The 24141-nt window shown below is 51.9% G+C and overlaps 1 protein-coding gene across 6 annotated transcripts in view; it reads right to left on the reverse strand.

Annotated features, from left to right (window-relative positions):
• Window positions 1-24141, reverse strand: part of Osbpl5 (oxysterol binding protein-like 5) — a 68247-nt gene that overhangs the window by 17028 nt on the left and 27078 nt on the right. For 4 of the 6 annotated variants that reach the window (NM_001384163.1, NM_024289.2, NM_001199227.1 and 1 more), the window contains 6 exons: window positions 9877-10033; window positions 7707-7789; window positions 3984-4064; window positions 3750-3851; window positions 3219-3422; window positions 1557-1641 (listed from right to left, as the gene is read on the reverse strand). In NM_001384163.1, coding sequence (NP_001371092.1) covers window positions 1557-1641; window positions 3219-3422; window positions 3750-3851; window positions 3984-4064; window positions 7707-7789; window positions 9877-10033 — 712 coding nt within the window. Of the gene's footprint in view, window positions 1-1556; window positions 1642-3218; window positions 3423-3749; window positions 3852-3983; window positions 4065-7706; window positions 8220-9876; window positions 10034-17258; window positions 17284-24141 lie in introns of those variants that run through there. The other 2 variants (XR_001778018.1, XM_006508659.3) reach the window with 2 other exon arrangements.

Here is a 24141-nt window from a genome sequence, read left to right on the forward strand (position 1 = left end):
CAGGAGGGCAGAGGCTGGGCAGGGGTCTTACGTGCTAGTGAAAAGTCACTGACCAGGTAACTTCAAGAGGTAGCAAGAGATAGTTAGGGCTGAGGGATAGTGGGGGAGGGGATGACAGACAGGGCAGGGCCTCTGCTTTGGCCCTGAGGTTCTGCTTGCTTTGTGACAGTGTGTGTGCATGAGTGTAGAACTTGGGTTAGACCTGTGTCATACCACTGTTCTCAGGGGTGTGGCGGGGTGATAGGAGGGCACTGTTAAGAGCTATGGGGGAGAGGGACCCATGCAGGTGACACCAATGTCTCAGTGTGATCACTAACAGCAGCGCTTCCGTCCACGCCTCAGAGTCATCTATAAATGATACCATGCATGCCCAAAGGACTCATGAGTGAGGGTCCCAGCTCAAGGTAAGATGAAGTTCTTGATTCCTAAGCTTGCATGCTGGGTGTCCTTGGGAAGTGTGGATTTCTTTCCCTAACTTAAAGCTGCAGAGACTTTTGTTTGAGAGCCCCTGAGGCTACACTGGGACATTCATGGGAACCCACCTGGTACCCTGGAGCTGCCCCTCTTGCTGAGGGATATTTGAGATCTTGGACTTACTGTAGGCTTGGTTTGAGCACAGTGCTACCTCCTGTGAGGCTGGACATTTGTAAGGACAGTGAGTGGGTTCTGGAGGTTATGCAACCCAGGATGAGAGCTGGTTGTAGAATTAGACTTAGGGCCCAAATGTGCATTTTGTGGCTGCCACAAAAGACTTGACATCCTGAATGTTACACAGCCTTTGGGAACCATTTGAAATTCTTTGCCTCTTCTTGCAGGAAGCCGATCCTGATATACATGGTATGCAGGTAACATTCTTCCTTGACTGTGGCCCCCTGACAATCAGGGATTCAGCTCTGACTTGTCATCTGGTGGCTGGCTTACTGGTCACAGACCCCCAACGTGTGCAGGCTCTGTGAGGGCATAGGTTGCCTGTTTACCCTAGAGCCCAGCAGGTTCAATGACAGAATGAGTGAACAACAGTCAAAACAACGTATGAGGGCGTGTGAATGCAACTTTTGACCACCAGGAGGCACCATAGCACCAGCAGTTAAGCTATCTGCAGGATTCCAAGTCTGGACAGTTGGATCCTAGTTGTCAGGGCCTTGGACTTCCAGCAGGGGGTGCAGTCCTGAGGCTTTGTTAAGGAGCCACAGCCTGGCTAGAAGCTGTCACTTGAAGGACTTCTAAGAATGGGGCTGCTGCTTGGATTCTGTTACCTAGTTCAGAGAATCTGGGACTCGGGGAAGCCCACATTAATATCTGTAGCCTATTTTTGCCAGAATACCTCTAGGCTGCCTGTGACTTAATTTACCTATTAAATTCACAACTGTCACTTGCTTGCTTCCATACAGCCCTGGGATTCCTATAGCATTGGGCTGACAAGTGTGGCTAGTCCCACTTAATCTGTGGGAAATCTGAGGCTTAGCTGAGAGAGGGGTATCACTGTAAGGTAGGCTCAGTCTGTGTCTGACTCTAGGGGACCCTGGGGAGGGAGAAACAGGACAGGTAGCACTTACCGTCTGATTCAGAAGCGGCCCTGAAGATCAGGTAGCTGCTAGGGAGGGGCTGAGTGATGGAGCCCACACTCTCGCCTTTGGGGCCCTGGAGAGACAGAGATCTGCAGGGTCAGGCACTGGGCCAGGAAGGCTGTGGTACACTCTTTATCCCTTCTAATCAGAAGCCTTTCCTTCCACTTAGCTTCTCAATTATGGCTAATAATTCGCCTAAGGCGAATCCTGGACTCACAGTTGAATTTTAACTTCAGCGAGACAGTGAAGGGCAGTTTAGTGTAAGTAAATTTGTCTTACTTGGAATAAATGTGTTTCCTTTTGTTTTGTTTTTGAGACAAGATCTTACTGCATGGTTATGGCTGGCCAGTAACTTGCCATGTAGATTAGACTAGACCTTAAACTCATAGAGATCTGCCTGCCTCTGCCTCTGGAGTGCCAGGATTAAAGGTCTGACCTATCATGGTCAGGTTGGAATAAATGTAAACAGTCAGAATGTTCATATAAAACAGTTTTATTTTTCCCATTTTTGGTTTTTCAGATAGTTTGTTTAGAGGCAGGGCTATGCTCACTCTGCAGCCTAGGCTGGCCTGGAACTTTCTATGTAGCTGAAGATGGTTTTGAACCTCTGATCCTCCTGCCTCCAACCCAAGTGCTGCCCAACCTTGTGTGATACGAGTATCCTCAGAGCGCTGAAGAAGGCCGCACTGTGCCAGGTCGGTCATGTTAATTCATTTTTTGAAGTGGGTATTTTTTTGTTTTTTTTGTTTTGGTTTTTCGAGACAGGGTTTCTCTGTATAGCCCTGGGTGTCCTGGAACTCACTCTGTAGACCAGGCTGGCCTCGAATTCAGAAATCTGCCTGCCTCTGCCTCCCGAGTGCTGGGATTAAAGGTGTGAGCCACCACTGCCCAGCGAAGTGGGTATTTTTAATCCACAATGGGTTTTTTTCAGCTATAGTTTATAAAGTGGGGGAGAATATTAATTTTAAAACTAACAGCAGCAGCCAGGCATGGTGGTTTATACCTGTAATTGCAGCAACGGAAAGGATGAGGAAGGAAGGCTGCCACAGGTTGTAGGTAAGTCTGAGCCTCAGAATGAGCCATGAGTTAGGATGGGCCGTAGAGTAAGATAAACCCTGTCTCCAAAACCAGACCAACAGCAACAAACCACCACCACCAACAACAAAACCCAAGCTGGGCAAGGTAGTAGACTCCTTTAATCCCAGCCTCAGGAGGCAGAGGCAGGTAGATCTCTATGAGTTTGAGGCCAGCCTGGTCTATATACATTTTAGGCCTGCCAAAGCTACATAGTGAGTCTGTCTTTCACCCCCATCCCAAATCCAGAACAACCCTAAAATTTGTTGTTTCTCTGAAACCCACATATAATCAAGATTTCTCCTGGGGACCCACCCCTATCCTGATCAGTTCTGCCTGGCAGTCCTGGTGGTGATGGATGACACCTGAGACAGTCCCTTCCTCCTCTCCAGACAGCACTGGATGAGGGGTTTGATGTATAGCTCATTGTGCCTCATCCATACTTCTAGCAGCCTGCCTGAGGATAGCCACCCCTCCAGGGATCCCTTGCTAGGGGTCCCATTTTGGGACAGCAGTCCCAGGCAAAGCCTCCGTTGTCCCCGAGTCTCCACCTGGATGCCCTGTGGATCGGCTCACCTTCACAGCCCACACAGACTGGTCCAGCGGGTGGAAGAGTTTGAAGCAGAAGCCGTCCTTCTTGGAGGGGCGCTCAATAAGCTCGCAGCAGTGCAGCAGCACCGTGCCCACCCACTGGCCCACCTTGGGTGTCTTGTAAATGAGCAGCACCCCTGGCTTCAGTACACACCACAGCTTCGTCCAGCTCTTCAGGGTCCCTCGGATCTGCAGGAGGATTCATGGTCAGGGTCACCCATGGGAGCTGCCCCCTGGGCCATCTGTGCAGCTTGGTGGGGGGATGAGGAGCAGAGACAAGGACTGGAGGCCCCTGGAACTGGGAGAACTATCCCAGAGCTCTGAAGTTAGTGAGGTCCTCAACAGCATCTTGACTTGGGACTCTGCAGACCTATGAGAAGCCAGCTTTATGGTGGGGTCATTAGTTACAGTAGTCAGGGTCCACTCAAACTGTGTAGTGACAAACACTTAGACTTGTCTCCCAAGTGCCATGGATTCCCCAGTCGATAGGAGTCTCTGGGAGTGGCACCTGCTTACCTTTAGGCTGTCAGCCATGATGACCACACTGGGGTCAGTCAGGGCACTGAACAGCTGCTTCGTGGCCCGCTTCTTCTCCTGCCGATAGTTCTCCTTCTGTGCCTGCAACCAGAGAATATGTGGGTCATGGAGTGCATGGACTGCCCCAGCTCCCCCATCGCCAGCAGGGCACAGGGAAAGGAGGATATAGGGGGTGTGGGCATCCCCTCCGTCGTCACCCTGGGCCAGGCCCACCTTGAGAGCATCCTTCTTGGAGACCCTGGTCGTTGGAGAGGTACATTCCTTGTCAGATCCATTGCATAGCCTGTACTCAGCCTGCAAGAGAGACAGACCATGGTGCTGGAGGTGCTAGGGTATGGTTGGGGTTGCCAGGACCAGGGCAGCAGAAAGCAGGGGTCCCAGAATGACCAAAAAACGAGACGGTGAGCTGAACACCAGCATTCACCTCTGCCTCCTGACTGTGGGGGTAATAAGAGTGACTGCCTCAGCCCTGGCAGCCGTATCTTCTCCTCCCTGACCATGATCGACTGTGCCCCTGAACTATGAGCCAAAATACATTCTCCTTCCCTTAAGGTGACTTTATCAGCCGTTTTATCCCAGCATCGAGAAAACTAACAGAGTTTTGGTGGCAGCTAGGACATGGTAGTGTCAAGTTCCTAGGCTGTATCACCCATATCTCCCACGATGATCAGAATGGACACTCCTTGGCCACCATCAAGGGCTCATCTCTAGGAGACTGTGGTAGAGAGGTTCACTGGTTCTGGGGGAGGTATGTCTCGAGGGTCAGTGCGTAGGCCAGCTACAGATGGGAGCCAAGCATCTGTACCTGGGCCCACGGCTCGCTTCTCAGACCCAGAAGAGTAATCTATAAATCATGGAGCTGGAAGGAGCCACAACCCCACACAGACAGAGAAACTGAGGTCCAGGGTGTGGAGCCTGAACATGGTCTAAAAGCCACAGTTTGGGGATGGCAAACTGTGCCCCAAACCCCACATGCCACCTGCTGATGTGTCCCTGGGTTCTACAGGTGTAATGTATGTGATCCTGGCAAGCTGACACATGCTGTTTGAACTCACTGAGAAGCTGGCCCTGGGAATGAGGCTGCACCCTACCCCCATTTCAGACCATGTGTGTTTGCCTCGGTATTACCAAGGCCCCTGATCTGTGGATGGCTGCTCCCTCCCCAACTCTGTGACAGGGTGGGAAGACAGTAGCCCTAAAGAATTCAAGTGCTGTGCCTTTGAGAACAGCTGGAAGGGGACCATTTCTAACGGAGGAGGTTACTGTTATTGAATGTCATAAGTGTCTACAGTGAGAGCAAAGGCCCAGAACTCAGCTATGGACAGAAGGCACAGTTGGGAACTGCAGCTGTGTGTGTAACTCAAAGACAACTTGCAGGAGTAAGCTCTCTCTTACAGTGTGGATTCCAGTGATTGAACTCGGGTCATCGGGCATGCTGGCAATACCTATTGAGCTGTCTCATTGGCTTATACATGCACATTAAATGCTTACATGCCTCTAATTCTAGCACTCAGGAGGCAAAAAGAGGCTGATCTCTGTGAGCTGAAGGCTAGCTTGGTCTGCATAATGAATTCCAGACCAGCCAAGGCTACCCAGTAAGAAGACCCTGTCTCAGAGACAAACAAACCAATCACAGCAAGCAGCTCAAGTCACTGGTATTACCCGAGGCTGGCACAGCAAGGCTCAGAAGCAACAATGTAGCAAATAAGAAGCCAAGCTGGGACTGAACCTGGTAGTCCCCCTTCAGAGCAGCATCCTCTTAGCTACATAGGGACATTACAGATGGCCAGAGGGAGTGCTGGGGGCTGGGGGCTGCGCAGAAGCAGTCTCGAGCTGAGAATAGTGATGAGCATGTGTCAGGTAGCAGGCCTCTAGGGACAGGCCCTGTTAGGACTCTGCGGACTGCTCCTCAGCCTGACCCGATCCTCTCTCTCCACATTTCTCTTCCTCAGTCCCCGAGTGGCCTGCCCAGAACGAGGACAGCTCTGACCACAGGGGTGGTGACATGCTCAGGGTTTAGACAGTTCAAGCTCACAGCCAGTTCTGTGGTGAGCTGTTTGTCCGAGCACCCTTGTGGGGCAGCTAACTCAGCTCCTGCTCAGACTAGCAGCTGGTGTTTGTCAAGAACTATGAAGAGATGGACAAATAACAGGATGGTTTCACTTGAAACACTAGTCTGATGGTGAGCCTAGCCTTCAGTGCCTGAGCCATGTCTTCGGCCCAATAATACTATTCACAGGAAGATAGGACTCAGTGGTTAAGAGCCCTTTAGAGGACACAGGTTCGATTCCCAGCATCTACTTTGTGGCTCACAATCCTCTGTAACTCCAGTTCCAGGAGATCTGATGCTGTCTTCTGGCCTCCTAGACTACCAGGCATGCAGGTGCTACAGAGGCAAAACATCCACACATAGAATAAGTCAATCTGATTATTTACACTATTTACAGCCGTGAGACTGACCTCTGCCGCCAGCTTTTCACCAGACTGGCCTGAACCAGCTGTGCTTGTTTTAGGCCACAGAGGAAGAAGGAAGGCAAGCCAGGGGCCTGGGGCAGAGCAGCCACTGCATCCTGGGAGGCAAGGCCAAGGCCGCTCTGAGGGAGTGGTCAAGTCAGCAGAGAGCCTGCTGGGCACTGCAGAAGGGATTCCCCCAGCAGGCTGTGCTTGGCATGTTGCCTGCACACCAGAGACCCCCAGACACTTGTGTGTCCTCATGTATCCCTGGCAACACAGGAACACTTAGGAAATGGGACGGTCCTTCAGAAGTGGGGATTTTGAAATCTTCCTGGAACTCCGCAGCCTATAAAAATGACTTAAAAGCTGAAATTGGAGACTCAGTGGGTAAAGCACTTGCCATACATGCGTGCAGGCTAGAGTTTGGATCCCTAGAAACAAGCCGTGTAAAAGCAGGGCAGATGTTGTGACCACTTGTAATCCCAACAATTGAGGGGTAGAGTCGGGATTCTGGAGTGGGCTGGCTAGCAAGACTAGCCAGAATTGTTACCAGGGAGAGATCGTGCCTCCATAAATAGAATGGAAAGCAATAGAGAACAACCTGATATCGGCTTCAGGTCTCCCCGTGCATGCACACACACCACCTATACCATGCAAACTACACATACCACACATACCTATAATAAGATAAGAAACTGTAATTGAAACAACCTCCAAATGAGAGAAAGCATTTACAAACCACACATCTGAGAAGGGCTGAGGATTCAGAATATATAAAGAACGCTTGCAACACAACAAGAAAAAAATGGACAACCCGATCAGGAGATAAGTGAAAGATTTGCAGATGCACATGATGCCATGCTGAGCTGAGTCAACCCGGAAACCGAACCACACTGAGATGCCAATCAGGAAGGCTAGAGTCAAAACAGAATAGAAACCACCAGTGCTGGCTGGGGAGGACTGAGGGAGGGCAACCTGTGTTGTGCCGGTGTTCACTAAGTGCACGGGAGTTTAACAGTTCTTCAAAAATTAAACACAGAATGTTTTAGAAGTCCATAATTGCCTTAGTACTTGGCAACTTCACAAAGGACTGTAGCCCAGATACATATGCACATGGGTACCCACAGCAGCTGTTTACTACAGCTGAAGAGTGGAAACCACCGGGAAGTGGCAGCAGAGGGGACAGCAGAGTGTGGAAGGAAGAACGAAATCTAATAGCTTGGAAGGTCTCCCTAAGCAGAGGGGCTTCCTTCTCCCCAAATAGTCCTGGCTGGCAGGAGTCCCATTTTCAGGTTCACTGGGCTATGCTAAGCACCTAATAAAACAAGAGACACAGCTGCCTGAACCCCATGCAGATAGCGGGCAGCCTGAGAGCTGACGCCTTTCCTCATCTAAGTATGGGGACCTCAGGTTCAGCCAGCACCCCGCTGTCCCTTGACCTAGGCTCCCTGCCTCCTGGCCCTCCCTCAGCCTGGCTCTTACCAGTGGCACCTTCGTGGCGGAGCCTGGGGTCTGGGGCTCTTCATCTCTGGGTTGTGATGGGCCGTTGGACTCCATGTCCCTTCCTGGAAGACAGTGGGTAGGCAGGACTCAGAGAGGCAAAAGTGCACTATAAAGGCTGCCTGGGAGGGGCAGGAAGCCACAAGAGTGGTGTGGCTCTGAGAGGTGGAGTGAGCTTCAGTAAAGGGTCCCAGGGGCTCTGGTCAGCACTCACAACCACTGAGAGGAAACAGGGGAGGAGCTAGAGGAAACAAGGGCAGTTGGGCCAGGGGTGTGTGTGTGTGTGTGTGTGTGTGTGAGAGAGAGAGAGAGAGAGAGAGAGAGAGAGAGAGAGAGAGACTTAGGCTCTTGGATCTCCAAGGAAACATGGCGCCCAGGTTCAGAGGCACAAAATACACAACTCTGGCAGTTCCATAGTCTTGCTCCAGATTAGATGAAGAGGTGGGAGGAAGGCTTGGCACCAGGACCCCTGCCTGGCCTCCCTGTTCTCTGTAGCTTAAAGGAGAGAGAGAGAGAGAGAGAGAGAGAGAGAGAGAATGAATAGTGGGGTGGTCCAAAGCCAGTCCCAAGTGTGATTTGACCGCTCTCCCTTGCTGATGCGGGTGAAGGGCCTATGATTTAGAACAGAGGCCATGAATCTGTGGTGGTGGTGGTGGTGGTGGTGGTGGTGGTGGTAACTCTTCCTGTTGAAGCTACAGGCCAGGGATGGGTATGACGGGAAGGAACAGCTGGGAGGCTGGGGGCTCTGCAAACCACTTCCCAAGAGCTCTGGGAAGGGCTGGGTGGAGCTGAGCAGTAGAGATATTCTCTCCGGAAAAGCCAGGGTGGTGACCCAAGAAAGTATTTCTACCTACAGGTCAGAGAGCAGCAACCACTTGAGGTCACCTAACATCCCAGTCTGGTGACCCCCCCATGTGACCAAGTTTCAGGAACTACTACTCTCTGCCCATACAGCCCCCTGACTCAGACCTTGGAGCTGGGGTGGGGATGGGCAGCTGTCCACTCTCAGAGGCCACATGCGGGAAGGTGGACTCTGGGTAGGGAGGGGTGAGCAGAGGTGTCACGTCAGGTGAGACAGGCCAGCACTAGCTCTGCTCTTTCCACCATACATATCCTGTGCACACCCCTGCTCCGGGAACCTGTCATCGCTTCCATTCTCTGAAGAAGGCCTGGAGCCTCCCAGTCCTTACATGGCCCAGCCAGTTGTCCTACAGCTCAAGATTCCAGAAAATGATCACTAACTGAAGCTTGCCATTCCCACCTTTCCTTCCCACCTCCCCTACTGGGACCCATCGATCGATCAATCGATCAATTGATCAATCGATCCTCTCCTCGCCTGTTCCTGCAGCCTAGGTGAGTGAGGGCCACGGGCCACTAGGTATCAACCTTCCTTGTATCCCAGTGACTGTCCAGAGTGCCCTCCCCATCCAGCCTCAGTTTCCCCTTCTGGTGGCTGAGATTGTTGACATGACTTCTAGCTCTCCTTCCCTGTCACGGCCTTCCGCCTGTCCTCACGGAGGGCTGGTGTCTTCTCCACACTGGGTATCCAGCAGTGGAAGGTAGAAGAGGGAAGAGGGGAAGGCAGGGCTGAAGTCCACTGGAGCAGTATAATCCCATCTTCCATTCCCAAAAGGAAGGGCTAAGTTCTCTAATGCCACTGCCACCCACAGGCTAGAGAGGGCTCTAACCTGGGTGGACGGGCCTGGAGTCCATCAGAACATTCTTTGTGGTGGGGCCCAGATTCCAGGACCCAGAACTTTATCCACAAGTGGCATGGAAGTAGCATGGACTGAAATGTTTCTTCCTAGGATTCAGGACTGCTTGGGAAGGTGCTGATGTCTCCATTTTATTAACAAGTAAACTGAGCCCCAGTAAGTGGTCTGCAGGTACTTAGCCATGACAGCAGGGCTAGGGTCAGGTGCCTGTCCCCACAGCCAGTGTTTGGGATAACTGATCTTTATCATCTCTAAGTTAGAACCTCACCAGCAGACATGGTCCTTCAGTGTGCTGTGAACCCTTTGCCCACAACAATCATAGTCCCATTTGTGTGACTCTCTCACTGGCCATGAAGGTACTAGATGGGGTGGAACACTAGCTAAACTCTCAAACTGCAGAGCCAGGAGGACCCCAGATCCCCATGGCTTGTACCAACCTGGGGTGATGGGACCAAGCTCATTTTCGCAGCCCAGAAGCAGGTTCCGTGGGACTTTCCGGGGGTCAGTCTTCTGTGGAGTAGAAGCTGGTGGACACAGCGAGAAACGGCGCCGGAGAAAGGCCTCCTCCTTCATGGTGTGGGTGCTGGGGGGCTTCTGAAAGGAAGAAGCAGGGACATATGGTCAGACCTCATCTAAGGCTAGGGGGAGTGTTCTGGTATGTCCACAGAGAGGTCAAGGGAGGGCAGACCAGGTGGCCCCGAAGAGTGAGGAGGCAAGATAACAGGAGGCTGGGTGTCCCTGGGGTCTGCTTGTTCTATTTTTAGGACATATGAGGTTTCTGGCCCTGCCTGAGTGTCTGTGGTCCCAAGACTCAAAGTCCTGAACAGTGAGAAGGTACAGGAGTGCTCTCACAGGTCATACTAGCCCATGATATCACCTACCTGCTGGAAGCAGTTCTGGGACCAGGGGAGGTTACAGAGGAGGAACTATAGGCAGCCTCACCACACTCTTGACCACTGGCAATGTCTTCAGCAGGTGACAGGTCCTCACAGTCTCACCCTAAACACAGCCTGCCAGCTGAGAACAGCTTGGTCAGCCACCTCCCAAGCCTTTCCCTGTCCACCGGACAGAAGCCATCCAATCTCAGCTATTTTTATAAATAAGAGAATCACAAATGCTCTGCTCTGGAGTCTCCTGGCAGGTGCTGGCAAGCAGAGACTTTTTGTCCTGCTTCATCTATCTGCTTTCAAGGACAGGTTTTTCAATAGTCCACTGACCAGCTTCCCCTCTTGCCCAGCTTTCTAGGGACATAGCCTGAGCCTCCGTAGTTGGCCAATGGCTTCTCTTTTTCCAATGGCCTGATCCCAAATACGCATAGCATTTCCTGCTGAACTTGGGGACCAGGTGAGATTCGGGAATGGGCAGGTACCTGGAATGTCAATGGTTCCAGAGGTTTCTGTTCACAGCCCAAAGCCCATCTTTGTCCCATGCACATTTCATTACTTAGTTAAGATTTCCAGATAACTGGGTAGTTCCAGGCCCAGGGCAACTAAGGCAAGCTGGGCCCTTAGGGACCTGCATAGGGAAAGGGCGTCATGCAGTGTGACAAAGGGTGTTGACATAATTGGTCTCTCCTACTGGAAGCTTCACTTTCTTTAGGGATTGAGTGACACAGGCTTGGGGAAGAGTTCACAGCTTCCTGTCAGCCGTCCCATCAGGCATCTGCCCACGTGCAGTAAGTGTGGTCAGGGGAGGGTGTGTGTAAGTATCTAGAAGGATTCTTCAGAAAGTGCACCCCATCATTCACTAGCATACACACTATTCTGTCTTCCTCCTTCCCTCCACTAAATCGTTCACTTGCCCATCTGTTTGTCCACTCCTCTCTCCCCCTATTCATCCATCACCCACCTACATATCCAGGCATCATTTCTCCCTTCATTAGTGTCTATGTACCACCTACCCATCCATCCATCCACCCACCCATCTATCTATCCATCCATCCATCTACCCACTCATCTATCCATCCATCTATCCACCCATCCATCCATCCACCCACCCACCCATCCATCCATCCATCCATCTAGCCACCCACCCATCTATCCATCCATTCAGCCAGCCAGCCAGTCACCCACCCATCTACCTATCCATCCATTCATTCATCCATCCATCCATCTACCCACCCATCTACCCATCTACCCATCTATCTATCTATCTATCTATCTATCTATCTATCTATCTATCCATCCATCCAAGTATCCATCCATGTATCCATCCATGTATCCATTCATCCACCCTCTCATTCTCTCTTCTCTCCCTAAATCTTTCCAGTCAGTCACTCAGCTGACCAGCCTGGTTCCCACTTCCTTCTCATTCACCCATACTCAGACACATGAGGTGAGAAGGGCAGTGACTACTCTGTCAACATGAACAGACACCCCAACCTCCAGCCCTAATGCAATTCAGGTATACACCAGAACAGCTACCAGCTGGTGGCCCAGCAGATTCTCTCAATCTGCCCTGCAGAGCTATCCTGAAACCCTAACTCCACCGTCCCTCTTTGTGCCCCACCGTGCCCTTTAGAGATGCCACTGTCACACACTAGGTGTGGTGGAGATGCATCTCACAGCCCAGGTGATGCATCTCCTAGTCCCGAGCTCTGCCCACCCTGTGCCACTGGCTCTTTCACCTACTGGGTTCCAGCCAACCACAGTGGGCTTCCTCACAGTCCTGGCAAATGCTGAACCCAAACTTGCTGAAGGACCTCTGTATGGCTCTGCTCTGCTCTTGTCCTGCATCCCCACCCCTAGTGCACAGGCTGGGTTTTGTCACATTCCACTCAGAAGTGTCCTCTGGGTGACCACTCTTTGGCTGCAACTCTGCACATTCTCTGCATAGCACTGGAGGCTCCTAGAAACCCTCCCTGGCAGTTCTTTGTTAAAACTCTTGGGGCAGGAGAGATGGCTCATTTGGTAAAATGTTTGCTGTGTAAGCATGAGAGCCTGAGCTCAATCCTTATAGCCTATAATCCCAATGCTGAGAAGTAAAAGCTTTAACTCAGCTTGGGGTAGACTCTGCCTACAATAGATGTCCTTCCTGTTCAGGGTCAGCCAGACCTGCTCCTTAGCCTACATAGGCTGCAGGGGAAGCAGCCACCTCTCTTCCTCCTGCTGGTGCTGACAGAGTGGCTTTGGTGGGCCATACTCACATGGCCACCTGACCTGGCTGTCCAGCTACCCTTCTGTCTTTGCTCTGTCAGAGTCCACAGAAGACAGGGACATACACACATCAGAAAGGGACATTTTGAATTTGGCTTCAGAATGGAGATATGTGACTCTTAGAAGAACAATGTTCTGAATGGAGGATGGGCTGGGTGTACCTGGAACCCTGAGGTGTGGTGGGAGAAGTAGGGGGCATGTGGCTGAACTCCTGATCCACAGAGAATGAAAGCTGGGTGTCAAGTCAGAGACAGTGTGGATACCATGAGGCCCAGGCAGAGCCTGTTCGCTGGCCGAGCCCATGGAAATGGGGGTGAGTGTGGGGCTTGCAGGCTCCGCATCTTGCTAAGAGAAAGAGGTGTGTCACCATATCCACCCCAGTTGGCCTATGCCCATTCTCTCTACCTAGGTAGCTGAAGTGTGCCTCTGCCTCCACAGGACTTTCCATGGTACTCTTCTCCTTCCTTAGAGAATCAGCTCTTCCACAGAACACTTCCTCAGGCCACTGTTCTGGTACCTGTGTTCTCCTACAGTTCCTATGGGAATCTGTGCCATGCCATATTGGGCTTGTATGAGGCACACATCATGTGCTGATTTGACTACTTAACCCTTCCGTACTCCATGAACTGGGTATACCCATGGCCATGTAATAATGTACTAGCTCATGGATGGAAAGAGGGCTCAGAAAAAGCGGGAGTTGCTTCTTTAAGGAAGGTTCCTGAAGGTCTAGCAGGTGGCCAGACCCATCCCTGAGGCTGTGGGAAGTGACCCGTCTTGCTTTTCCTGGTAAAGCAGTACTCCTCCCTTCCAACAGGGATAGACACACCCTCCTGAGACCCTGACACCCCCTTCCAGACCCTCTCTGGATCCTTCCCTATCTGAACCCCAGGCTCATGGGCCTGGGGCTTTTGGGATCCTTGCTGTTGTGACAGTATCTGTAGCTTCCACTGTGCTGCTACCTCACGGCAAGGTACATCCATGTGTCTGAGCCCGGGAGAAGCAGGGGCTTGGCCAGATTTATGACGCCCACTGTGCGGCCATCTTTCCTTGACCTCAGGCACCTCCTCGTCCCTTTCCTCAGGAATTCTGCTCTTTCCCGCCCAGCTGAGTATCACAGGCCACCTAGGACACAGGAAGGTGTCAGGGTAAGAGCAAGGGGAGAAGGCAGTTCCAACTCCTACCTTGGCCCTGCCTTCCACATGGGGCCAGATAGGCTCCTCAGACGCAGGTTCCCATCAGGCATAGAAGCCTGATGTGGTACCAGGGGTGATGTTGCCTCCCAGAGCAGACAAGGCAGAGCCAGCACTGTCTCTGATCCATTAATCCCATGTCCCTGTGGACAAAGGTCTGGAAAGTGGGCAAGGACCCCTGGCCAGCTGGTCCACCTCACACAGAGTGGAGACACTGTCACCTACGTTATCCTCTTAATGAATGTATTCCTCCATCTTAGCAGTTTAATCCCCAAGGAGAATACCCCTTCCAGCTGGGTCACCCCTCCAAGTAAGCGCTAGCTCACTGCCCTCCAGCTAGCTTCCAAACAAGGATCTGACTGACCATCGATGCACAACTCCCTCCATTGCTGACAGACGCCCACCTTTGGCCAAAACAATGGGATCATTGTGGAGAAAGGTCAAGGCCACACACAAAGAGGCAGAGATCTGAAATCCGGGCCCAGGCTTGTCTGAGCCTCAGAGAAGGAATCGATGAAGCTGTCCATTCCCACACTCCCTTCCCATTCCACCTGCATGCACTCAAGCAGATGGGGCAGCTCTGATCTGAGTCCATTCTGTCATCCTGCAGAGGACTGGGGACCATGAGAAGTCCAGCCCCGAGGCCACACTCATTTTGCAGCTATGTGTAGAGGTTCTTTTTCAGAGTGGGGCCATGAGGTACCTTCAGCAGCCAAGGGTGCCCATGGCTGGCACTGTGGACTCTGGGTAGCTTCCTCACTCACAGGCCATGAGGATCTGCTGGGGGCAGACAGGCCAGGATGCCTGGAGAGAGGTGAGGCTCTAGCTGCTGGGACTTTCTATCGTTGGTAGAGGCCTCCCTCTCTATGTATGTGCTGATGTTTTTTGTCCGAGTTCATTAAAAGCTATTGGGGTGCAAACCCTTGAAATCAGTTCAGAAATGAAGGAACGTGGCCTGCAAGCCCAACTTTTCTGCAGATCCTCTGGAGAACTGGCAGACTCTATAGAATGACAGCAGCTATCACCAAAAAGCCCTGTCCACATCATGGCCTGCCCAGTCTCTTCTGCCCCCCTCCAACTGAGAGGAGTCTTTGATTTTGGATACAAACTGCAATCAGGACAATGCTCTTGGTGGTTACATAAGCTGGCATGGGACACTATGAAGGATTAGAGGAAGGACAGGGGCTAGTGCAGCCAGGAAGAGGGGCCTACCAGGGGTCAAGAACTCTGTCCCACTTTCAGCCCAGACTTGCCATGTGCCTCCACACATAGATGGGAAGAGAACCTGGCTTCCCAGGGACAACCAGACATGTTTCTGGGGAAAGCGCCACTGCAGTCAAGGCCAGTGCTCTACTAAATGGGCATGCCTGAGGGGCTCCCACGGGGGGAGGGCTGGTGTTGCAGAGACACCCCAAGTTTAGCTCTCCCACTATAATACTCAGCATGCCTCCCCCAGTGGGATGGCTCTGCAGGTCACTCCTACCCTAGGTGTGGACTGATTGAGAGACAAGAAGCTGTCATTGGGTCACCCATCAGGGAAGCTAGGTGCTGCCCGGAGTTACCTGCTTGCCTGGTCTAGCCCCTCACTTTCCCCATGTAGGTTGTACTACTTGGATAGACCCCAAGAAGACTGGAGGAGACAAGGTAGCCATAGTCTCTCTTGCTTCCTCCCTAATAGCACCAGGGACCTGATGTCCAAAGGGCAGTGACTACCATTGCTGGTTCTGAGAATCTTGTGCAGTCCCATTGGGGACTTCTGCCCCAGAGAGGCTCATGCTTCCTGGATATGGTAGGTCGTTCTGGATCCTGGGTGTGGCTTCTACCTCTCAATCAGAAAGAAGGATGGGTCCTAAAGACCCAGCAAGCCACGTTCTCTAAGATGGTAGGTTGGCTGGCTGGCTGTGTGAATCTGGTGTCTGAGACCAAGGAGGTCACCAGAGGGACCTCTGCTGCCTGCGCCATACCAGCCCCACCACATGATCTAAGGCTGTCTGGCTGCCCCTCGTGGCCAGGAGCTAACCCACATGGCCAGGAGCTACCACACAGGTGAGATGCAACAAAGCCAGACCGGCCTGATGTCAGAGAGGATGGCGAGGTGAGCGTTTCTCTACCCCTCCATACGTGGCTGCAGCTGATCCTGTGGCAGGTCCATATTGTACTGACCTTGGCATGTAGTCCCTGCCAGAAAACCCTAGATCAAGTAACTACTGGAGACAGACATCCCACAGTTACTTCAACCCTACCTGCTGAGTGACAAAGGACACAGATGTGGGAGCCCGGAAGTGTTGTGGGGAAGACCCAATGTCAAACACCACACAACACCCACATCAGATGTGCCCACTCAGGCCCTAGTGGAACTTGGGGGACAGGACTGGTGGACACTAAATACTAAGTTCTAGTCTTGGGCCAGGCCCAGCTCTGGATCAGGGTAGGAAGGCTTGCACCATATACTACAGGGTATCCCAAGGTTACCTCCTACCCTCCCTTGTCCTCTGGTGCCAAGAGGCATCCTGGCTTAAGAGGGTTGAGTTGTGTATTTGGACTGCAGTGGAACTTAAAACTAATAACCAACTATCCAAAGGCATTAGGGGAACTCCCAAGGACAAGGACACGACCCTCTGGGGTTCAGCCACGCAGCTCCCCTCTTTGTGTCCACCTGGCTTCAAGAACTCCCTAACTACTTGTTGGCCTGGTCCTAGTTTGGGACAAACTGTTCCCTCCACCTCCCCAAGACTTCCTCCTCTTCAGGAAAAAACAAGGTTCTAGATCTGGAGATGGAGGAGTTCCTCCCTCTGATGAAATGAGCAATGGCTTCCTCACTTGCTGGGGTGGTGAACTGAGCCCCCTGGTCCCATGAGCTATAACCCTGTACATATGCTCCTTGCCAGGCTGGAGTGTGACTCTGTACCTGAGAAGCCACTCCCCACCTGGGCTCATTCACCTGGGGGTTGCCAGATCCTGGCTTCCTCCATGCAAAGCTTCAGACCCCACATGTCCTTCTGCCCTAGTTTGTGGGGTCAACCACACAGCCCCCTCTGCTGTCCATACCATGAGAGCCTTCCCAAAGGGCCCGGTCATTCTTACCAGTGGACACAGGACCAAGGAGTTTCACCGCAGCTTGGTTGGCAAGGGGAGAGAGTGACGCTGTTGAAAGTGAGCTGCCTGTGAGGCCAAGCTGTTTCTGGGTATCTAGGTTTGGCAAGTTTAGTCTCATCAACAGCTCTCTCGGGAGCCACCCTGTGTTCCTGCCCCTGCTTGCTGAATATGGCAGATGCCAGGCTGGCAGCAGGCCCTCCTCCTTTTCTCGGCCTCCCCACTGCCTAGGGCCAGCAGGATCCTGGGTGCTTGAAGTAACAAAGACCCTGAAGATTTATAGATGGCTCAGGAGTTAAGAGTATTCACCATGCAAACATAAGGACTAGAGTTTGGGTCCCCCAGAAATCTATGTAAAAGCCGGATGGGTGTGGTACCCACCTGCAATCCCAGCCTCGGAAGGCAGAGGCAGGGGAATCGCACGGAAAGCTGGAGACTAGCCATACTCAGGAACTCTGGGTTTAATTGAGACGCTCCCTCAAAAAAACAGGTAGAAGAGCAGTCAAGGGTGTTTCCTGACACCAACCTCAGATTTCCACATGTAAGTGCACACATGTACATATTCACATGTACCCACACATATGAAAGATCATATATGCTCATATGTGTACAACACATAAAAGGGGGGGGAGAAAGAGGTCCAAAGGCTTCTAGCACTCTCTTCTAATTTCTGTCACTCAACAGATGTGGCATCTGGGGCACAAGCCACCACTGAATCACACAGGATCATGTGGCTGGTCAGGGCAGGCCAGGCCTTACTGGACTCTGCCATGCTCTACAGTGACCGCCAGTGTCTGTGAGGAACACCAAACCAGGACAGCCCAGGAGGAGAGCTTTGGGTGGAGACACCTGGGAACCCACTGCTCTCCTTGCCTTGCTCTGCCCCCTCCAAGAACCCAGGACCCCTTCCCATTCACTGCTTAGGGTACCCCACCTACATTCCTCCCCCAGACTTCACCCTAGGCTGTTAGCTCCTTTCCATTTTACAAATGGTGAAACAAAAGGCACAGGGAAACTGAAACATGAGGAAAAATGAAGCCAGTTGATTCCTAGTTTGATTCCAAGCTGGGAGCAGCCTGCCCTGCCAGCCCTACCTCCTTTACTCACCCGAGGCCAGGGTCTCAGGACGCTGTGGCCTCGGACCTCAGCAGATCTCATTATCCCAGTTACTAACTGGCAGCCTCATGGGCTTGTGAGTACAGGAGGGTGACTACACTTGGGGGGGGGGCTTGTGGATAAGTAGCTGTGACAATTCTCGCCACCATATCTCATGCTGTGGGTTATTACTACCTTGGCTGGCCCTTCCCTGTGCTTTGTGGAGAAACTGGTTCTGTCAGTCAGGTGAGAGCCACAGTGAGAGCTACAGGCAGTCCTGACAAGTGGGTGGGGCCCACTACTATCAGGTGCCACTTCTCCACCACACCCTACCAAGGTAGGAGTAGTGTTTGTGGGCCTTGCTTTCGGTTTCTCTCTTCACGGCCCCTGAACCCGTTCCCTGGCACCAAAGGCCCACAGGTGGGTGCATAGCTTTTCAGGTGGAAGAGTAGATTGACCAGAGAACCTGCCCACTCTGGACTATCTCCATGGAGGGGTTGGTGTGCTCCCTGGCGGGGGTCCCAGAGACCACTGTGTAGCAGCTCTTCCTCCTTGTCAGAACCCACCAGAAATCTTAAGGCAACCCCTTCTGAGAAGCTCCTCCCCTACTCCCATTACACAGATGGATCAAAGCAAAGATTACTCCCTCCTCATCACAAGGACACACCACTGGCCATCCCACCACCCATCCCAGGGACCGTAGGAAACCACAAGGGACACTCAGTCTTCTGCTATGGCTGCTTGGCCAGTTCACTAGTACTGAGATACAGATGGGTCCAGAGACCTCTCCCCCTGGTTGGTCCTAAGTCCTAGAGCCATCAGGACTAAGAAACAGTTCTAGAGGAGTGGTGAGAAAGCTTGGCTTGTCCTTAATGTCCCCAGGCCTAAATTTGGATCTGTACACTGACATGCTGGTCACACTCTGAAATGACAAGTTCTAAACCAGAAGCACAGCCACAGGCCCCGTGAGCAGCAGGTGACAGGTGAAAAGAGAGAGAAGGGGCACGCATCGGGGAGATGCAGCGAGCGCGTGCACCCACTCAAGCCCCCACCTCCACTTGCACATGAAGTCTGATGCTAACAGCCCACTACTCCTGCTTTTCTCTCGTCTTTGGGGGATCTCCTCCTCAGGAACTGAAGCCTTCCAGGCACACTGCATGCAGCCTCCTACTGATGGAAATAAATAGCTGGGGGGGGGGACTTCCTTGGCCTTTGACATCAGCTTCCCCCAAGAGGAGATGCATTCTTCCCCAGCATAGCTTTGACAAAGAAGCACACACAATGGCTTAAAGGTTTATTTGCTCATAGTGTAGAGGCCCCAAGTCCAAAATCAAGGTGCCAGCTGAGTCACAGTGCCCCCAAGGACTCCGAGGGAGGGACCTGCCTTGCTTCTGTGCCTTCTGTGCACCCCAGGCATCTCCTGGCTTGTAGCTGCATCTTCTATACGACTCATTAGTTCTCCATGGCAGATCTCTTACTAAGACCCTCATTGTCACATGGAAAGGCCCTCCCAAGTGAGAGCACCTTCACAGGCCCCAGGGATGAGGGCTTGGGTATATTCGGGGGTGGGGGCATTACCCGACACCGTATAAGGAACATCTGGGGCATGTTGGAAGCCTCGGGGTGCGGGGTCAGCTCATTATTCAGCACCCACCCTTGGAGGAGAACACTGGCTGAAAGGCTAGAAGCTAAGCTTGGAAAACTACTTTGTAGGATCAGCACCAGGTTCAGTAAGGCAGAGGGAGGGGTGCAGGAACTGTGGAAAAACAGGGAGCCCATGGCCAGAAGGTGCAGGAGGAGACACAGTCTGGATTCTTATTGTCAAGGACCCCATTTTCTTTGCTTCCACTATTATGCCAACTTCACCTTACCCAGGCCAGGCCTGGGCCATGTCCTGCTAAAGGCTCCTGAGGCCTGAATGTAGTAGAGTCACGGTCCCAGGGCACCTACGCTCAAGGTCCGTCTTTGCATGTCTACCCTGAAATGATATTACCAAAATGTCCACTCCACCAGCCTCCACAATCCCTCGGATGTAGGCTTTTCAGGAATTGGGACCAGCCGAGAGAACAAGTAGCAAGCGGCCCCTGCAGCCACAGCAGCCACTGCAACCACTGCAGCCACTGCAACCACTGCAGCAGCCACAGCAGCCTCAGCAGGCACAGCAGTCACAGCCAAAGTAGCAGCAGCATAGGTCTCATTCACTAAGGGTGCATGGCTAACCTAGGCTCGTAGGCCCTCGTTTGTTTCTAAGACCACAAGTAGTAGGTGCTGCCAGGATGCCCATTGTGTATAAACATAAAGGGGTAAAGCTGTGGCCTTTCTCTGGTTCTGGAGGCCCCACCCTAGAGTAAAGGTATACTCCAGAATAGATAGTCTCTTGTGCCTGCTCTAGCTGCCTCTTGATCATCAAACAATCTGTCTCCCAATGACTATCAAGAGATGGTTGGTGCCAGGCAACTGGGAGCCTAATGGGCGGCTATGGTCATTACTGTTTAGCTCTGTATGGTAGCACAAGGTCCTTGTTTCCTGCTTCCTCTCTTGCACCTGCTCTCCCAATGTCATGACTACACACACACACACACACACGGACACACACACACACAAGGACACACGGACACACGGACACACGGACACACAAGCCTATGTATGTGCATCAGGTCAGAGGTGTCAAAGCACCTGAGCCACAAGCTTCTGCATTTTTCTCAGGGTGGCGGTCCCCTGCTAGAGGCCTCTGATGCTGTTGTCAGGGCAGGGGGCGCTGCAGGGCTGTGAGAGGCAATTGAGGCAGCTTCCCCAGACAGAAAGACCTGGTCTCAGGAGTAGAGTCCTGGGTCCCCAGGGAGCAGACAGTGCAGTTTGGGTTTCCTTGTTTGGACAAGGGCTTTTCAAAGACTGTTTTTCCGTCCCCAAGTAAACATGCTGACGCAATGGCTCCTTCAGGTTGTCCTCTGGGGCAGAGGACTAGACTAAGTATTCCAGATCTCAAGAGGGGGCCAGGAGTGATCCAGGCACCCAGAGCACATGCAACATGTGCTTAACATTAACACACAAGAGTGGGCCAGGAGGGATGAGCAAGCTCGGGTCTCCAAGGCAGTAGAAAGATCACTTCCTGGTGGTCCACAGAAGCAGTCTGCCCTCATCTCCAGCCTGAGGAAAGACTACACAGAAGAAATTCTGTTGTCTTGTCCTCTGTGGTGGTGGCCCAAGATGGTAACATACCAGGTAGAGGGACCTGAAGGGAGTGGGTGGTCCCCACCCACGTATGTGACATTAGAAATCTCTGCTCTCAGCAACCCAAAGGCCTTAGAAAGTCGATGTTCAAGGTGACCTGCTGCTGCATCTAAACCCAGCTGCATGGCTTGCCCCATCTCATGGGCCCCCAAACAGCCTTGGTCCTCTCCACACAAAGAACAGGGGCTCGGAGGTGAGTTCTCATCCTGACTCCCTACCCAGTACTATCCTGATTCTCCTGCTCCTCTTTAATCCACTGCTGCGCACCTGTCTGCCAGAACCCAGGAGGGAAAGCAAGCTCTGCAGAGAGCTACTGATGCTGCAGGTGCCATCCCATGCCCGAAAGTGAGGATGGGTCCCAGGCAGCATGGCGACTGGATGGCTGAGTGCCTAGCAGTTGGAATGCAACTTGTTTTCTTCCAGTCCCCATGTGTAGGGCCCAGGGTCGGATCAGCTCGTGGGCCCCCTGCCTGCTCCTGGGGAAAGGCTCACACTCAGAACCTGCCCCTGAAGCCGCTGCTTTGCTCCCTGACAGACTAGATGAACTCCTGTCACCTGTGTTTCCTGATGAAACTGGCAGCTTGGGTGGTCTTGTCCAGACCAGTTGGAGAAGCATGAGAGTGTCTTGATGCACTTTTGGTCTCTTGATGCTTTCAAGGAAAAAGGGTCTGGCTCTTAGACCTCCAAATCTGCTTCCCCCGTCTATCTGTTAGAGACAATGACCCTGGCAAAGCCTGTGGTGGTTGAACTCTGGTCAGGAGATCATTCCAGCACTCAGGAGTGTTTGGGGCCATCCTGGACTACATAGTAACAAACAAACAAACCAACAAACACCAACTCTCAAAAATGACAAACCAAAACCAGACAGTAAAGCATTCAGTGGCTACAGTATAGGCAGGCATTCTGTTCTTGAATGTGATTTTAGTTAGCCATGTAGCATAGCAGATACTAGCCAGGCACAAGGGCACACACTTGTACTTGGGAAGCAGAGGCAGGAGGATCCTGTGTGTGAGGCTTACCTGGGCTAGTCAGTGAGACCTAAGTCGTTGGGCCACCTTGACCAGGACTCAGTAGCAACCCATGGTCCTCTCAGGTTAACACACAGTGCTCAGTCACACTGCTCCAAGGCTCCTCATTAGGTTCAGCCCATCTCAATACAGTGGCTCTCTATCTCCATACTGCTTATCTCTGAACTCTTTCTCAGAGAGGCAGGGAAGGTCTCCTAGACTGGGTTCTGGGAAATCTGTTCTATGCCAGGAAGGACATCTGCTAAACAGGGGCCATAGTCCCTCGCCACAGTGGCTCATGCTGGATTACGGTCATGAATATGATACTCAGTCTTGACCCTAGGAAGGACAAGGTTTGGAAGCAGCCAAGGCTGCCTTGGAGTCTTGCTCCCCACGGAGAGGTCCCAGGGCTTCCTGCTGACACCTGTTAGAACATGATTGGCTTGCTTGTGTTTCTTAATTTTTAAATGTTTTATGTGTTGACTGTTTTGCCTGCAGGTATGTCTGTGTAGCACATACACGCCTGGCGTCCATGGAGGTCAGAAAAGGGTGTCAGAACCCCTGGAACTGGAGTCATGGAAGGTTGTGAGCCACGAAGTGGGTGTTGGGAACGGAACCCAGGTCTTCTGCAAGAGCACCCAGTTCTCTTGATCACCAAACCATCTCTCCAACATCTGTCACTCCATGGAGTGCCAGGGTTCAGCTGATCTGGCCAGATAGGCAGATATTCCAAATGTTCCCATCCTTCCTCATGGCTCTAAGTATGTCCCTCAGGAAGCTACAGTGCTCAATCCTAGAGGATAACCTTTCCTGAATAGAGAAGTATGGGTCTTGGGCTGAGGCTCCCTTGTTCGAGCCTCCAAATAAGTCTTGCTCACATTTCTAACACCACCACTTATCTGTTGTTCCAGGCAGCAGTGAACATAGCCCCTCCCACAGGAAGTTTAAGGAATTTGGAGCCCAGCAGCAGCAGAGGCTCAATCCTAGAACACCGCACCATTTCTCTACACCTTGGGTTTATGGCACAAGTATCACTTTGGGTGCCGGTTCTAACTCTAGCCTTGTATTCAGTGGTGACCTGGGGAAGATCTTGCCACCTCTGAACCTCAGTGTCCCCATCTGTAAAGAGGGCATGAGTAGATGTTAGCCATTAAAAGGCCTTCAGGGCTCAGGATTTGGCTGCTGGTAGAGTACTCACCCAGAGTGCATGAAGCCCTGGGTTCCATCACTAGCACCTCATAACCCAAGTGAGGTGGCACCTATCTGCAATCCCAGAATTCAGTTAATGGCCATCTTTAGCTATGTAGTAAGTTTGAGACCAATCTGGGCTACCTGGGGCCCTATCTCAAGAAAAAGAAAAAAAGAAAATAATTTTTTAAAAAGGGCCAAATGGTCTACAAAATGAACTTAGTCACAGGAAATAGTTTTTTTTGTTGTTTGTTTGTTTTTGTTTTTGTTTTTTTTTTGTTTTTTGTTTTTGTTTGTTTTTTGTTTTTGAGGCATTGTACAGCTAGCCCTGACTGGCTTGGAACTGGATATGTAGACTAAGCTGGCCTTAAATTCATCGACCTGCCTTTGCTTCTTGAGTGCTAGAATCAAAGGCACCATACCTGGAGGAAGAGGGTCATTTCTCATGGCACTTAAGGTTTCAAGGAGGTAAGTCCTTGGTGCCTTTATATCTATCTATTTCCATTGAGCATAGAACAGAGTTCAAAGCTTGGATCCCAGGAAGATTAGCAGTGTGATCTTGGCAAAAGCACCAGTGGCCTGCAGAAGCTCCTAAGGCCCACTATGGCTGATGACAAACACCAGCATCCTCAGTGGGATGAGGCCCCAAGGATGATGACTGACCACAGTCAGTGGGCATAGGCGCCTGCTGGACATACACAGCTTGTTCCCCAAATAGGCGAGGTTTGCAAATAAATGGGAAA

The sequence above is a fragment of the Mus musculus genome, chromosome 7 (genome assembly GCF_000001635.26).
Source record: "Mus musculus strain C57BL/6J chromosome 7, GRCm38.p6 C57BL/6J".
NCBI classification, from domain to species: domain Eukaryota; kingdom Metazoa; phylum Chordata; class Mammalia; order Rodentia; family Muridae; genus Mus; species Mus musculus.